The sequence below is a fragment of the Macaca thibetana genome, chromosome 1, assembly GCF_024542745.1.
Source record: "Macaca thibetana thibetana isolate TM-01 chromosome 1, ASM2454274v1, whole genome shotgun sequence".
NCBI lineage: Eukaryota > Metazoa > Chordata > Mammalia > Primates > Cercopithecidae > Macaca > Macaca thibetana.
Genome location: NC_065578.1, coordinates 106,818,290 through 106,834,224, shown reverse-complemented (window position 1 = coordinate 106,834,224; position 15,935 = coordinate 106,818,290). Strand labels below are relative to the sequence as shown.

Here is a 15,935-nt window from a genome sequence, read left to right as displayed (position 1 = left end):
ACTAATACATACTATTTGTTATATGCTTTGTACCATACATGTTTTGTTTTATTTCTTCAACATTTATATAAGAAAAATGGTGGTGACTGTTGTTATTTTTATGGGTGGAGAAACAAAGAAACAGAGCGTGCAGCTAGTGAGTGGTAAAGCCGGAATTCCAAGTTATGCCATCTGTACATTGCTATACTGCCCCCAAAATACAGAATGTGAGCACATTACTCATTTCTATTTGTTTTCCTGAATTTTGCATTTGACTCCTCTTAAAAAGACTGAATCTATTTTTATTTTCTTGATATTAAAATACATGCATAGAAACGAGAGATCAGAATACATATATAAATATAATATTCTGGGAATGTATAGTACTAGTTGGGTTTGCATGTTACCATATGAGTTATCTGATATTTTTTTACATATTCTGATTATTTTCTGTTCTATAACAAAAGCATGGAAAATGCTGAGTTACTTTTCAAAGTGTAGGAATCCATTGTGCAACGTATGGGATTCTCCTCGGGCCCTCCTACACCTCCCCTCCTCTGGCAGTCACTCTGTCTTCTGTAGTTACTGTCTGCCCTTCCTGATATCCCTCCCTGGGCCTCAGCACTGAGCTTGCTGAAGAAATTGCAGCAGGTTTGTGATAGAACTGGGAATGTGCTTCATTTTTACCTGATTGAAGACAATTTGAAGTCATTAGTGTCTGTGGAATTTTAAACTATAGTCCTGAAAGAAATTAAATTTGGAGACTAGAGCTGATAGCATTGACAATCAAACTGAAAAACATCAGGAACTGTTAAAAATCTTGAAAGTGTGATGATTAGGTTTCTTCTCTTATACCATTTTTCATGTAACTGGCATTATAGTTACAAAGGTAATGATTTGAGAGATGAAATACTAATACCTCAAACTGCATGGATTTTATGAAATAAACTTATTAGGTACCTGAGAACCATTCAGGGCACCCGAGGGTAGGCTTTGTACCCTTAGTTTTAAAATGTACCCTTGCCAATAAGTAAAATCCTACTGAAAATATGACCAGTTAGAATAATATTATTCTTATAAAAGCAAGATGTTCAGGCAAAGGGAGAGCCTTGAAAATAGCAAGAAATAAGGATGTAGTAGAATTTTAAAATTACCTTTCTTTTTTTCTTGAGCAACCTGGACAATCTATTTAAACTAAGCAGGCAGTTTGATGTGAAATGTCGTCTGCTAGGGAACAAAATGATCAACTACCCCAGAAAATAGAACCTTCAATTTTAGAAATACTAAACTATTTAGAGAAAATTACTTTGCATGATGGCATGGTAGTTCTCAAGTCACTGAGAAGTTAAGTATCACCAACTATATTATCTACTCATTATTTCTACATTTAAAAGTAAGTTGTTTGCACAAGGTAAATTTTGTCTCTTGCATACATAATGAAATAAAATAGAAAATTAAGATGATTATCTTCAATAATCTATGCTTTGGGGTATTAAAAGACAGAAATGAGATTTGGGACTGCAAACTGGGGAACTGTCCTAGAATCTGTACACAGAACAAGAGATAGATGTCAGGGTCCCTGCCTTTTCCCATAGTAGTCTGAACAAATTGCCCTTTCCTGCAGCGGTAGGAGACACTGGAGTTAGAAGCTGTATTATGTGGAAAAGGTGAACCCTATAGGGCCTAGATTTGGAAAGATCAAGCCTAGCAGAGACTGGGGAGATGCCATAGTGAAGACAGAGGGCTGTGTATACTGAGTGATGATGCTCTCCAGTTCTCTTGTGTAGCTCAGTTTTAGCACTATGACAGCTGGGTCCCATATACACATACTACTGTGTCTTGGTATTCAGACAGGAATTTGGAAGATTTTTGGCCAAAGAAACGAAATAGAGTTAAAAATCTAAAATCCAGACCTTTGGGTGTTTCCCAGCTCGGTCTTCAGGTTCTTGTCAAATGATCAGATTCAACTGGGCGTAGTGGCTCATACCTGTAATCCCTGCACTTTGGGAGGCCAAGGCAGGTGGATCACAAGGTCAGGAGTTCTAGACCAGCCTGGCCAACATATTGAAGCCCCGTCTCTACTAAAAATACAAAAAATTAGTCAGATGTGGTGGTGGGTGCCTGTAATCCTAGCTACTCAGGAGGCTGAGGCAGGAGAATCACTTGAACCCCAGAGATGGTGGTTGCAGGCAGCTGAGATCACGCCACTGCATACCAGCCCAGGTGACAGTGTGAGATTTCATCTCAAAAAAAAAAAAAAAAAAAAAAAAGATCAGACTCCTACCCAGTGGACCTACTTTGGTGCTCACACACACAGAGCTTCCAGTCAATGGTGTATGCATCCCTCTTAAGTAGGAACAAACAACAAAAAGCAACCATACATTTGAGGAAACCCTTGAACTGAAAAAAAAAAAAAAAAAAAAAAAAAAGAGAAACTTGAAAATAGATATTAGAGTGAGCAGACAACTTAAAAAAAACCTTTTATTTACATCTTCAAAATTAAGAGAAAACTTAAGTTCATTGGATGTAAGCTCAATGTTTTAGAAAACAAATCAAAAAGGAGCTCTTTTAGGTTGAATATTGTAGAAGACTTGGAAAATAAAGTTGAGCAAATCTTCCAAAAAGGCGGAGATAGATAATACAGGAGAAGCGATGTGGAAACTAGGCTATTGACCCAGGGGATACAGCATTCAAGTAGTAGAAATTCCAGAAAGAGAAAACCAAGGACAGCAATTATCAAAGAAATGATACAGACATTTCTCAGAACCAAAGGACATGTGGCTCCAAATTGAAGATACTTCTAAAAGGCCAGGACAATATATATATATAAAACACACACACACACACACACACACACATTTTCATGAAATTTTGCAGTATAGAGAATACAGAAAGAATTTGAAGGTTTCTAGGAGAAAAAAATCAGGTCACATACAAAGAATTAGAAATGGCATTGAATGGAAATTAGAAGACAATGAATCAATGTAGTAATATTTGAGAGCCAAAATAATTTCTCACCTAGAATTATTTACCCAATAGCCAAACTATGAATATTTCAATAATATTCATAGCCAAGCTATGCGTTACTAGGTAAAATAAAATATTTTCATAGATGCGGGACTTTAGAGTATTACACACTGTGTATGTTTAGAAAAAGCTGAAGGGTGAGCTAATCAAGGAAGGGGGAGATATAGAAACCAGGAAAGGGGAGCAAAGAGAAGTCCCAGGACTACAGTAATTCAACAGGCTTAGTAGATCAAGCAGTATCAATTAGAAGAGTGTGGAGGGCTCAGAAGAAAAGGCTCCAGAGAAAATTAACAGGTAGATTATGTGATTGTCTTAATTCAGTTAATGCAGCTGTAGGTTGAGTATCCCCTATTCAAAATGCTTGGGACCAGAAGTGTTTTGAATTTCAGATTTTTTCAGATTTGGGAATATTTGCATAAACATCATGAGATATATTCAGGATGGGACCCAAGTGTAAACACAAAATTTATTTATGTTTTATATATATCTTATACACAAAGCCCGAAGGTAATTTTATATAATATTTTAAATTTTGTGCATGAAACAAAGTTTCGACTGCATTTTGACTACAATGTAAATTTCAACATGGGTTTTAAGGGGACATTCAAACCATAGCAATGGTGTTGAAAAATGTATTATTGGGAGGTATATTTGGAAGGAATCTGTGATAGAGACAAAGAACTTGAACAAACAAAAACATAAGCAATTTTATTTTGGAGAGCAGATATTCTTTGAATGAACACCATGCCAAAACTGGGCCAGTTGACAGCTTGGCTTTGTAGAGGTTACAGAAAGACAAGAGTGAGGAACAGCACTATAAAGGAGTGAGCACAGGTGGTAGGAAGATGATTTTTCTTCCTTATGTCGAAAATTGATGAGAAATTGTCATATAATTGTTGAGAAATACACAAGTAGAAATAAAAAATAGGTACAATGTTTGAAATGGGACTTGGAGTAGAATGCTTGTCTGTTGGAATACTGCTGCTTTTTTTGTTATTATAATGTGAATGGACTTTTAAAACTACGTTAATGCATAGCTTTGATAAAAATGCATACACTAAATACTAGTTGTGATAAGTGTCATGAAAATAGGGATATTGTAATGAGAATATGGAGTAGGTAGTACAAGATGCAGGACAACATTCTTTAGATGGTATGGTCAGAGAAGACCCCTCTAAACTTTAACAATGAGAAGGAATATTGTGTTGATAGAGCATGAGTATTTCCAGACAAGAGTACAGTCTGTGAGAAGACTCTAAGCTCAAAAGGAGCTCGAGAAACTCCTGGATCTGAAAGAAGGCTGGACACTAGTGATGAAGGCAGATATAAGAGATAAGGTTGAAGACAGGTAGGCATGAATGAGTCAGATTATTACTAGGTCCTAGTAGTTCATGAGTTGTTATAACTTTTCTTTTAACACAAGGTACCATCTGCATAAAATGCCCTTAATTCCTCTTTTATACTAGATGGAAACCTAACATGTTCTCCATCAACAAACTTTTATTGAATGCCTGCCATGTGCATTTTAAATGAATATTAAGTTTGCATTGGAGGTGAATGTTTATACTGAGTTACATGAGTCTATATGTGAACCAGAGGATTTTCAGGTATATTAATTATTGACTAGCTTTGAAAGAGAACCAATCTAAACAGAATTTTTCTTTTACACTCTATTGACTAAAATCTCTGATGTATCTTGCCAGGAGATTTTACACCTATATATGACTTGAGGGGTCATTAAAGATTATTTTAAGATTGAATTTGGGCCTTTTGTTTTTATAGTTATTATGGAGCTTCTATATGCTTAAGGCCAGCAAAATCTAGGGAGATTGAATTCTGGTTTTGAAAAATATCTACCTTTTGAAACTAAATTTTACTCATTATAACTAATTGCTTAAGAAAATTTGTTATCAAAATTGTGGAATATATGAATTAATCTCATATCAGAAAAATAATTATTTAAAATAACATTACTAGAATTTTTTTTAAAAAGATACTTAAAGGAGATTTCATTTCATAGTATATATAGAAAAGCTAAAATAAGTGTGTCTGTGTATCTTATACAGGGCAGTCTCTCCCTACAAGTCTTTTTCCTTCCTATCCTTAAGCTCCCACAACTGTCTTTTTACCCAATACCCACTGACTCCTCTTTGTCCCATTTGTTTACTAGGTGCTTAGGAGGTATTAGGCACTGTTCATTTTGCTGTTGTTAGCTTTGTAGAGCATTTGTGTTTGGACGTATTAAAGGACCTTTTACTGATTTATTTTTCTTAAACAATGTAATTAGTACAGAATTACCAACAGCTCAGCTCTGCCACTAAATTAAATATTGAGAGATACTTACTTTTAGCCTCTGTTCTCTTCCAGGTATATTATCCAAATTTTCTGTGTCATTGTTTTTTACAGGTATGCTGGAGCAATGGAAAGATTGCAAGCAGAGACTGAACTTATTAATAGGGTAAATAGTACTTACCTTGTGAGGCACAGGACCAAAGAGTCAGGAGAATATGCAATTAGCATTAAGTAAGTAGGACAAGTACTTTTACAGAAATAGATTTCCTGTTTTCATAATTGCGTAGACCATCTGACATGTATAACACTGAAGTTGAAAACCAAAGTTCTAATTGCAGAAGAAATAATGCATCTATCCAGACAGTTCATTAATACTTGAAAATATCTTTGAAAAACAGTAAAAAGTGTTATAGGCTGCTAATTGGCATATTAGATTTCTTTCATAATATTGTGTTTTCGTGGTTTAATGTGTGTATATTTCTAGTAAATACTAACAGTATAAATTTCTAGATTTTTGTCTTATTTTTCTACATTCTCAAACTGAACTTACTAAGTAAATTGCACATAATGAATAGTCAAATCCAACCTCCCTTCTCACTTCAAATATTGGTTGTATCCTCAACCAATCCAGTAAATATATTTTGTTAATTAGCTGTCACCAGTGTATTGGCATAGGTATATATTTTGTCTGCAGAATTAATTCCTATAATGTTATTGGGGCATGCCCTCTGGTAATTATTGATTTCTACTGATTAAAAGCACATTTATATTCATAAGTTATTCATTGCCCACAGGTACAATAATGAAGCAAAGCACATCAAGATTTTAACAAGAGATGGCTTTTTTCACATTGCAGAAAATAGAAAATTTAAAAGTTTAATGGTAAGCATTGATTATTTCTTTTCAATCTGGGATCCTTATTTTTCTTTTGTTAGAAAGGTCATTTTAATTCTATAGTTTCTTGGAAATTTTGCTCACTGAAAAGTTAAAGAGAATCGTATTCTAATTTTGCAACAAAATCCTGAAAATTCTAATTTAAAAATCTCTAAGTTTTATATTGCTCAAATCATATTCTTCATTGTAAATTGTTTGCAGGTTTTAGATACAGTTTTGGTTTGTATTTAAATGACACAGCAGATTTTTAATATAACTTTCTTTCCTCTTTTTTCTTCCTTTGCCTCTGTGTCCTGATTCAGGCAGAGGACAGTATTTTAAATTATAACACAAAAAGTTGTATTTAGTAAAATATGTCTAACATTTAGGTCCATTTTTTATAAAATGCAATATAAAGTCAAATTGAAAAGATTATTGTATTTTCTGCTATTTTAAGTGATCTCTACCATGGTTCTCATTCATTACCTTGGATAATTATGCATTAACAAGGTAACATTTTTGCCACTTAACAGTTGATATTTCATAGGAATTGTATATTTAAATGGAAATAGTATATTGTCAAATCACATCAAATGAATAAGGATTATTCCCACAGTTTTAAAAAAATACAACTGATTCATACTTTTGTTAGCATATAGGAATATTTTGTGTATGTCATTTAAACAATGTGTATATGTCATCATGTACGCATCGCTAACAGTAAACTCTCTAAGTTCACATTTCCTTAAGTGGTCTCAAGTATGTTTCTCAAGTTTGGTAGTTTCTTGAGATAATGAAGAGTTTGGATATAGGACATAAGATGCATTTGTACTGCTAAGTACCTTGAGTAACATTGGGAAGGACCACTCATTGACTGAACCATCAATCAAATGATACATACTGCATCCTTCCAGAATACATCTCAAAGCACTTTGCAGATGTTAACTTTAAAGTTAAACTGAGTGTAATGGAGCCTTACAAAGTAGGCCAGCTTGAATACCTTATCCAAAAATTTAGAGCTCCTTCAAGGCGGGTGTCAGTGTTTTAAAGAAATTGAAGCATCCTGAGTTGAAAGAAAAATAAAATCTCTATGGATGTAAAGATCATTCCCAGTTCAAAAGCTAAGGATGGGCAGCAAGGTCGTGTCCTGGAAAATGTAAACTCTGTCAAATTTGTAACCAAGATCCAGGCATCCTTCCTGCTGGAAGTAACTTACATTCTGTTGAAACAAGCAGGCTGAGCACAGAGAGAATTGGACCAGAGGAGGTTCCTCATAAAACGAAAACTTGGAGGGAGGTGGCAAGTGGATGCACAAATAATGAATGACAGACACAGCTGAGACATGATAAAAGCATGCACAGGGGCTCTCCACATCTCTGCAAGACACACCAGCTTGAGCTTTCACCTGCAGAACTTCCCTGGATGCTAATGAGGCTGCTCCACAGTGCTATAGTTACTATGGGACTTAAAAAACTGCTGCAGGGCCAAAGATAACTGCCAGCCTTGCAGACTTTGAAAGTAGCAAAAGTAACTCCCATCAGAAGAGACAAGCAAAGAAGATGAAAGGAATAGGCACTGAAAAGGGCCAATCAATTTAGCTTTGTGTCACCTGGGTTCAACTCAAGGAAGTTCTTCAGAAGCCAAGGTTAGATGTGAAAAGCCAGTAATACCAGTGACCTGGATTAGTAGACATAGATGCATGAGTTCCTATCTGCATGTAAAGCTGTGATTATAGTGAAAGCAATAGAGACCTAGCATTAAAAAAAAAATTGTGTCAGAGAGCCTTAAAAGTTTCTACAATAATATTCTCTGGAAAAAGAACTAAAAGTGCTTCTCACGGGACTAAAGTAAGCTTTTCGTATATGTTATGTATAAAATCTCAGCAATGTCACTATTAGAGACATGTGCATATGTGGTTTTTTCTCCATATCTGGGCATCTTTTGTAAGGAAGCACTAATAACAGCATGTTAAAGGGAAGGGACTAAGAATGTTAGCAAAGCAAAATGAAACTAATAAACATTAGCAAAGGATGTAATTGTGGAAAGAAAAACAAGGAGCTGGAAAAAATCTCAGTATCAGAAAAGCACTTTTGTCAGGTTTAGCAAAGAACTGTAAAAATTACTGAAGAGGCAGCTGAACTAATCTGAAGTTACCCCTCCTTTTTGTTTCTGTTCATTTGTTGAGCAAATTTATATTGAGTCCTTACTATGTGAAATGACTTTCTGGAGAACTCAAAAGGACTCAACCGTTCTAAAAAGAAGCTTTAAGAATCGGTAAGTATGTCTACACCAAGAACTTCACCATAGACCACTCCTTGGAACCTAGGCTGGGAAATGCCACATGAATACTTGGTCAGAAGGGATGGCTCATGTTTTAGCAACTTGAACTTCTGGAATGAGGTAGAAGATGATTAATTGGTGTGAAGACTTCTCAAAATCAAGATCATACTAACTTCAAAGAGTTACCCTTTACCATGTTGGAGTCAAACACACTTCTCTATTATAAGTGAGGAGTGATCTGTGGAGTTGTTTCTTAAGAATAGTTCAGTATCCTCTTATTATTGTTATTAGTATACTCTTCTATCTGTGAAACACAACAGGGCCTGGAATTACATTTAAATCTGGAAAGCGTGTAAAACATAAGCAAACTCCAGAGCTGCTTTTACATTAACTGGTTTCTCAATGAGAAGGTTGACCTTAGGTGGTTATGACCTAACCTTTTTCCCTTGAGTTTCAATAGCTTAGTTAATCAGAATCTTTGTTTTTCTTAGTCATTAAATGCAAATCCTAAATGAATTTCTGTATCCAGATTACAAGGCATTAATTTTGTTCTAATTTTCATGTATGCCAGACAGTCCATGTCCAAATGCTGTTTATAAACCATCTCCATTGCCTGTTTCCTTGGTAATTGGAATGACTGGCTCTCACTCATTATTTTTAAGAGACTTGAATTGTTGACACTGCTGTGTCAGTGTGAGATAAGGAAAGCTTAGCGATTTCTTTTGTTTAGAGTCTTCTTATTTACTTGTTGTACCTGAAGGTCAATGACTGTTAAAGCAGGGGTGGATTAGACTAAAATACAGAAAGCATAAAGGCAAATTGGAAAAGATCCATAGTGACACTATTTAATTCTACCCAGTTAGAAACATGTAGGAAGATTTACCCTCATAAGACTGTAAAAATGGAACTAAAATATCTTCCATGCTTAGTGAAGTGATAAAGAGTGTTTTGCATTTTACTAAGCCGCATGACCCTAGGCCTTGGAAAACTCATTTTTTCTTCCATAAAATTTGGGAGTGGGCGAGTGTTAAATAATCACCAAATCCTTTCTCAGTATAATAATTCTATGGTTTCTAGCCAAATTCACATAAATTGTAATTCATAGCAAAAATCATAAAATTCATATTACCTATAACAAAATTATGTCAAAGTTCAAAGCTATAGCTTATAATTCCTTTCAAGTTTGTTTTCACATTTGCTAAAGAAAATAACACATTTTACTCAATTTAAGTAATAAGACTAGGAGAAAACTCTTCGGTATCATTTGTATCAGTGACATTATGTGTGTGTGGGGGGGGGGGGGGGGGGGGGTGTGTGTGTGTATTTCTTCCAGAGACCTCACAAAATTTTGCTTCATATTTAAAAAAAAAAATAGAAATATTGGTCACTAAGTAGAATTTAATTCTATGCCTTATCTGTGCAAAACATGTTAAAATTCACCAAAATACAAATGCATATTCTGATCATTGAAACCATTTTGGAGATACAAATTTCTACAGGGTCTTTTGTTTCTTTTTCTCTTTTTTTTTTTAAAGGTCAGTCTGATTACAAATTTCTTGCTTCAACAAGGACCCACATTATCTAGGCCCAAGGAAGAAAGGAAGAAATACGTATTTTTCAAGTTGTAGATATAATATTTGCAAGACCCTAACATCTTAAGTCTTAAGAAAATTAAGTACCTGGTACATCATGAACACATAGCAAAAACTACTTCACTTTTGCCTCCCTGTTTTTTTTATGTGTTTTTTGGTGTTTTGTTTTGTTTTGTTTTGAGACAGTTTCATTCTTGTTGCCCAGGCTGGAGTACAGTGGCAAGGTCTCAGCTCACTGCAACCTTCACCTCCCGGGTTCAAGTGATTCTCCTGCCTCAGCCTCCCAAGTAGCTGGGATCACAGGCACCTGCCACCACACCTGGCTAACTTCTTTGTATTTTTAGTAGAGACAGGGTTTCACCATGTTGGCCAGGTTGGTCTCGAACTCCTGACCTCAGGTGATCCACCTGCCTCAACCTCTCAAAGTGCTGGAATTACAGGCACAAACCACCATGCCCGGCCCTTGTTTTTGTATTTACATTTGTTAGGCACTATTTGCTAATAGTATGATATAGTTAAGAGCACAAACTTGGGAGAAAGACGCTAGCTGTGTGACTTTGCGTAAGTTCACGCAAAGTGAGATTTGAGCTTCAATGGGAATAAGGCCCATTTCATAATGTTCTTGAGTGAAGGTTATAAGAAACTATGTAAAGGGCCTGGCACATGGGATAATGTGGTAGCTGTTACGATTTTTCACATGTATTAGGTACTTTATGTATTCTTTGTTGTCATCTGTGAAATGGTTTATTAGCCCCATTTTGTAGGTGCGATTGAAAAATCGCCATTTGCCTTATCCAATGCTTTAGCCAAACTGTGCTGCTTTTAGCTTGTGAAAGGTGATCTTTGTTTATCACCTTTGTGTCTGTTTCCAGCCTGCCTGCTCTACCTAAAATGATCTTTCCCTGGTTCCTGGCTATTGTAATTTTACTAGTTCTTCAGTTTAAGCCAAGCTACTTGTATTACAAAACTTTTCATCATCCTTCTCATTGGATACACAAAACCAAGTTCTCTCTCCTGCCTTTGAACTTTCCCTTCCCTTGATGAGAACTCCTCAAGGGCAGGAGGCTTAGCTTTATAATCTCTGTGACCCCTGAAGCTCCTGGTACAGTGCATTCCGCAACACACTCAAGTTTTGTTTTAAATAATAAATCATCGATGATTCTCTTTTTCTTGTTTCAGCTGATTTCTGGACTCATTGATTTGTTTGGGGAACTTTGAACATAACCACTGAACACAGATATTAAGTTGATGGCTGTGGGATTTTTAGAAGAATCGAGTGGTTTTTTTTTTTTCTGTTTTTTATTTTTAAACAGGTGCTCCAATAGAAGCATTGAATAATTAAGTTAAAAGTGATTTTTCTTTTCTTTTATTTCAGATATTTATAAAAACTTTTTATATCTGCAGTACTCATTTGATGATAAGATACATTTTTATTGTGAATTATTATTCAGTTTCAGTTTACAGTAGAGAGATTCAGATTTCTGCAGAATCTATGAAACCAACCTGTGAAATTTTCTGAAACCATAATTTGAAGGATGGCATGTGGTTATTACATTAGGCTTAGATGTATTTAAGACAAATTATTTATGAGAGAAAATTGGAAAGAATTACATTGACCTCTGTGAGTAGCAGATATGCGGAGCTATGACGGGTACTATACTTCATCAGAAACTAAAAACAATGTCAAGTACCATTTGTGCTTTATCAAGTTTTGTTTACCATGAAAAAGTATAAGTTTGTTTTTCTGCCATTTTGAAAGAAAATAAGTGCAGGAAACTAGAAATTGCTATATATTCAGCAAGCAGCTGTTCCTTTTATTTTCTTTTAGAAAGGCAAGTATTTCATAAATAAGAACAATAATTACTACTCTGAAACTGAGATTTAGTGTGGTTTCTTTTCATTTTCTACATCTGACTGAAGACTAACAGGATGTTCTCCATCTGTGAATAACAACAGGGGGTAACTCATATTATTAATGGCTTGAGTAACAAGGACAGCTATTAGGTAGGTGTCATGTACATCCAGACAACAGGGAGAGATTATCATTTACTTAATCTTCCATATACATATGGAAAATTTAGCATTAAATTGGTCATCCTTATATTGTATTTGTGTGCTGAGGAGTTCATGTGTTTGAGAACAAAAGTATCTTTATCAAAAATATGTTTGCTTATTTTTTCCAAAGGAACTTGTGGAGTACTACAAGCATCATTCTCTCAAGGAAGGGTTCAGAACCTTAGATACAACTCTGCAGTTTCCATACAAGGAGCCAGAACATTCAACTGGACAGAGGGTTAATAGAGCAGGCAACAGCTGTGAGTATTATACTTGATAATACAATTTACTGTCATGTAAAAATTAGATGCACAATAACATTAAACATCTTCATTCCAGATTTTAAAATGTAACCAATGGATGTGCTAATGCATGAGCAAGGACTTTTTTTCTGGAGTTCAGTAGAGTCAGATGGACCAACAGGCTTGTGAACACATCTAATTATAGATCTTTATGGCAAATTAAAAATTATGTTTATGTTCAAAAATCCATCAGAAATGTAAAAGATATGCTAATATTTACATTTTATACTTTTCATTGACTTTTATATTAACTAAACTCTTTTTAACTTACATGTAATGTATGTGGTCATAATTCTGTTTGAGTAATAGTATTTAAGCAGGGCTGGTACACAGCTCTCCGGTTCACCTAGTATCTCAAATCTGCTTATGGTCTATTTCAGTGACTACTTTCAGAATTTTGATATTACTAATGTGTTTTTTTGGATGCTAGTATTTCTAAAACCATACATTAGCCACTTTCTTTCAGAATGAGCCCTGTGCCACAACTAATCACAAAAGATTAGCATGCAAACAAAAGCATGTTATGGTTGGACTGTGAGTCTAAGTTGAAAACATTTTTTCTCATCGTTTAATGTTACATAATCTTCCTGGAGATAGATATAGCATGTAACAAAAAAAAAAAAATTGAAAAGTGTCAGGCCGGGCGCGGTGGCTCAAGCCTGTAATCCCAGCACTTTGGGAGGCCGAGACGGGCAGATCACGAGGTCAGGAGATCGAGACCATCCTGGCTAACCCGGTGAAACCCCGTCTCTACTAAAAAATACAAAAAAAAAACTAGCCGGGCGAGGTGGCGGGCGCCTGTAGTCCCAGCTACTCGGGAGGCTGAGGCAGGAGAATGGCGTAAACCCGGGAGGCGGAACTTGCAGTGAGCTGAGATCCGGCCACTGCACTCCAGCCTGTGCGACAGAGCGAGACTCCGTCTCAAAAAAAAAAAAAAAAAAAAAAAGAAAAAGAAAAGTGTCATCAAGAAGGTGTGATTTTATTCTCTTAATTTGGTATCATTTTATTTATTTAAATAAGTGTTTTGGGGAAGAAATGAATACAATTTCATTACTCTTAGAATCTTTAGCCTAAGCAAAACTGGGATATCTAGAGGTATTTGAAAACAGAATTTGCATCAGTTTAATATAACTTAATATTTTTTCCCTAAAAGCAGAAACTAAAAGGGGAACAGGTAATGCTCTGGGTTTCAACAACATCAGTGAAGTTTTATACATTTCAATTTAAGTAAACAAACAATCTGTCACATCAACTGACATGTTTTTTATTCAAGTAACTTAATAGATGTTCTCCTCACAGTGATCAATGGTGTATGCCTAAGCTCGTACAATGAAAGTAGAGTGAACTTTATGTGAAAACTTTAAACAGCTATGACATTTTATCTTGTTATTTTGTAGCCCAAGATTACCTGATTATTTTAGATTCTCAAATAGGCATAATTTTTGCTCATTCAAAAATGGAAGTTTTCTCTAAAAACAATTTTCCTACAAATTTCTTAAAACTCTGTTGAATCTATGACATTTCCCCCAGCACGAAACATGTAATTTTCAAAGCTCTGTTTCTTTGCCTTCCCAGCAGCAAGAGATAATGAAAGTTGCCAGGGAGTTTGGTTAGATGAAAAATCCTGTTTGAGTCGTTCTAGAGAACCTAGGAGGGAGAAGTGGGTAGACAGGGAGAACAGATGTCCCATGTTAGGTGGGAAGGTCACTAACCCTCATATTTCACTCTGTGGTTCACTCCCAACCAATTCCTTAGTGTTTAATACATGGAAGTACTCAGAGAATGTCGCCGGCAATGAATGAAGTTGCCTAACTTAAAATGTTGTCTCATGTTTAATGAAGTATTTAATGCTCAAACTTGTTTGATAACTAAGAAGGGAATTACAGGGCATTTTAAGCATAGGCAGTAGAATGTCTTTGAATATCCATGCTAGCCCCAGATAAATTTTTCAACTAATAAGGTCATGAGTTCAAACTTCCCTACCCAGTCTTTTTAAGAGATTCTGACAACTTAAGTCAAGCCACTAAAACTTTTTTTTTGTAATTGTGAAGGGAAAGGAAACAATTCATTTAAAATTTTATATTTGTTATAGTTTGGTTTTGTTCATCAATTATTCATTCGTTAAACAGATATATATTAAACACCTAACACATTCAAGGCACTGTTCTGGTTCTGCGATATAGCAATTAAGAAGACAAAGTTCCTACCTTTATGGAGTTTACATTTTAATGGGGAGACTCAGGCAAGTCTAGCTTGGAGGAGTTTCATATTTTTATATAGAGTGGTCAGGGAAGATCTCCATCATAAAGCGACTTAAAAGGAAAGAAGGGGAGTGGGTTAGTAATGATTGCACTGTGGTTAACACTCCAAGATTAGTCATTCATTACTGCAAAGAGGATTACAATCTTAGATCAAATTTGTGATACCATCCCAATGATTTATTTACTTTACACTAACTTTGTATAAATTTAGAGGAAGACTAAGATGGTTCTGGGAACTAAAGGAGGTGTTCTATATAAAGCACTTAGCATAGTGCTCTTACATGGTAAACAGTAAAAGTTACTGCTGACTCTACAACTTCTACTTCCTCTACTACTGCTGCTACTTCTAACTCTTATTCTAACACAGCACTTTCCTATATTTCTAAGGCTTGAATACATTTACTAATTATGACTCATAGCAATGTACATCTTTGCCTTTATGATATTTTAAATATAACTTGCTTATTTTTATACCAAGACTTGATAAAAGTTCACCCTTAAAGAAAGACTGCTTCTGTTTTTATGCATTTTATACATCCCAGGAAGTAGCATGTTTGTATAGAAAGATTGTGCAAGATGTCTTCATATTGCTTACTTTTGGTTCATAGCTTTAGGTATGCTGCTATCATCTAAAAATAACATTCGCCAAGCAGTATTACCTTGGGATACTGGGTTGGACAGAAATGGCATCTCCATTACTTCTAAAAGGCCTTGAAGGGTACAGAGCAGGCAAGGTAAAGCTTGGAACCATTCTGTGTTCTGAGTAGAGGTTGAGAATAGAATTCAACTCCTGAAACCTGCTGTTTTTTATTCTTATTATTTTTAAATAATCTAGTCACCTTGGAAAAGAAAGCCCCAGGGCACTGTAGAGGCCGCTTACTTTTGGGCTACTCTAGGTTAGAATGTCCTTAGAATGTTTACCAATTATTTTTTCAAGTATGTACAATGTGATAAGATTATGACAGGACTATCTTATGCAAATGCAAAATAACATTTAAAAAGATGTTGATTAGAATTAAGCAAGTGTCCAAAGTATTGGGCAAGGAGCATAACATTTTAAAGTTAGGAGCCCATTGTAGGCCATCTGTCAGCCTGTCTCCCAGAGAGATGGGATTTTATCTTTGTCTTTGGAATGACTTAAGAGCATTTCTAACTGAGAAGAAAAGAGAGAAAGAAAAAGAACAAAGGGAGAACTCAGGCATAGCAGGGAGCTATTGGGCTTCCCCTAGAAACTTCAGTGACTCCGTGAAAGTTGTTCTGTGGATCTTTGTAAA

The 15,935-nt window shown here is 35.3% G+C and overlaps 1 protein-coding gene across 4 annotated transcripts in view; it reads left to right on the top strand.

Moving 5' to 3' along the window:
- Positions 1-15,935, top strand: part of VAV3 (vav guanine nucleotide exchange factor 3) — a 397,627-nt gene that overhangs the window by 361,287 nt on the left and 20,405 nt on the right. For all 4 annotated transcript variants that reach the window (XM_050778810.1, XM_050778804.1, XM_050778785.1 and 1 more), the window contains 3 exons: positions 5,413-5,529; positions 6,093-6,180; positions 12,229-12,358. In XM_050778810.1, coding sequence (XP_050634767.1) covers positions 5,413-5,529; positions 6,093-6,180; positions 12,229-12,358 — 335 coding nt within the window. The remainder of the gene's footprint in view (positions 1-5,412; positions 5,530-6,092; positions 6,181-12,228; positions 12,359-15,935) is intronic.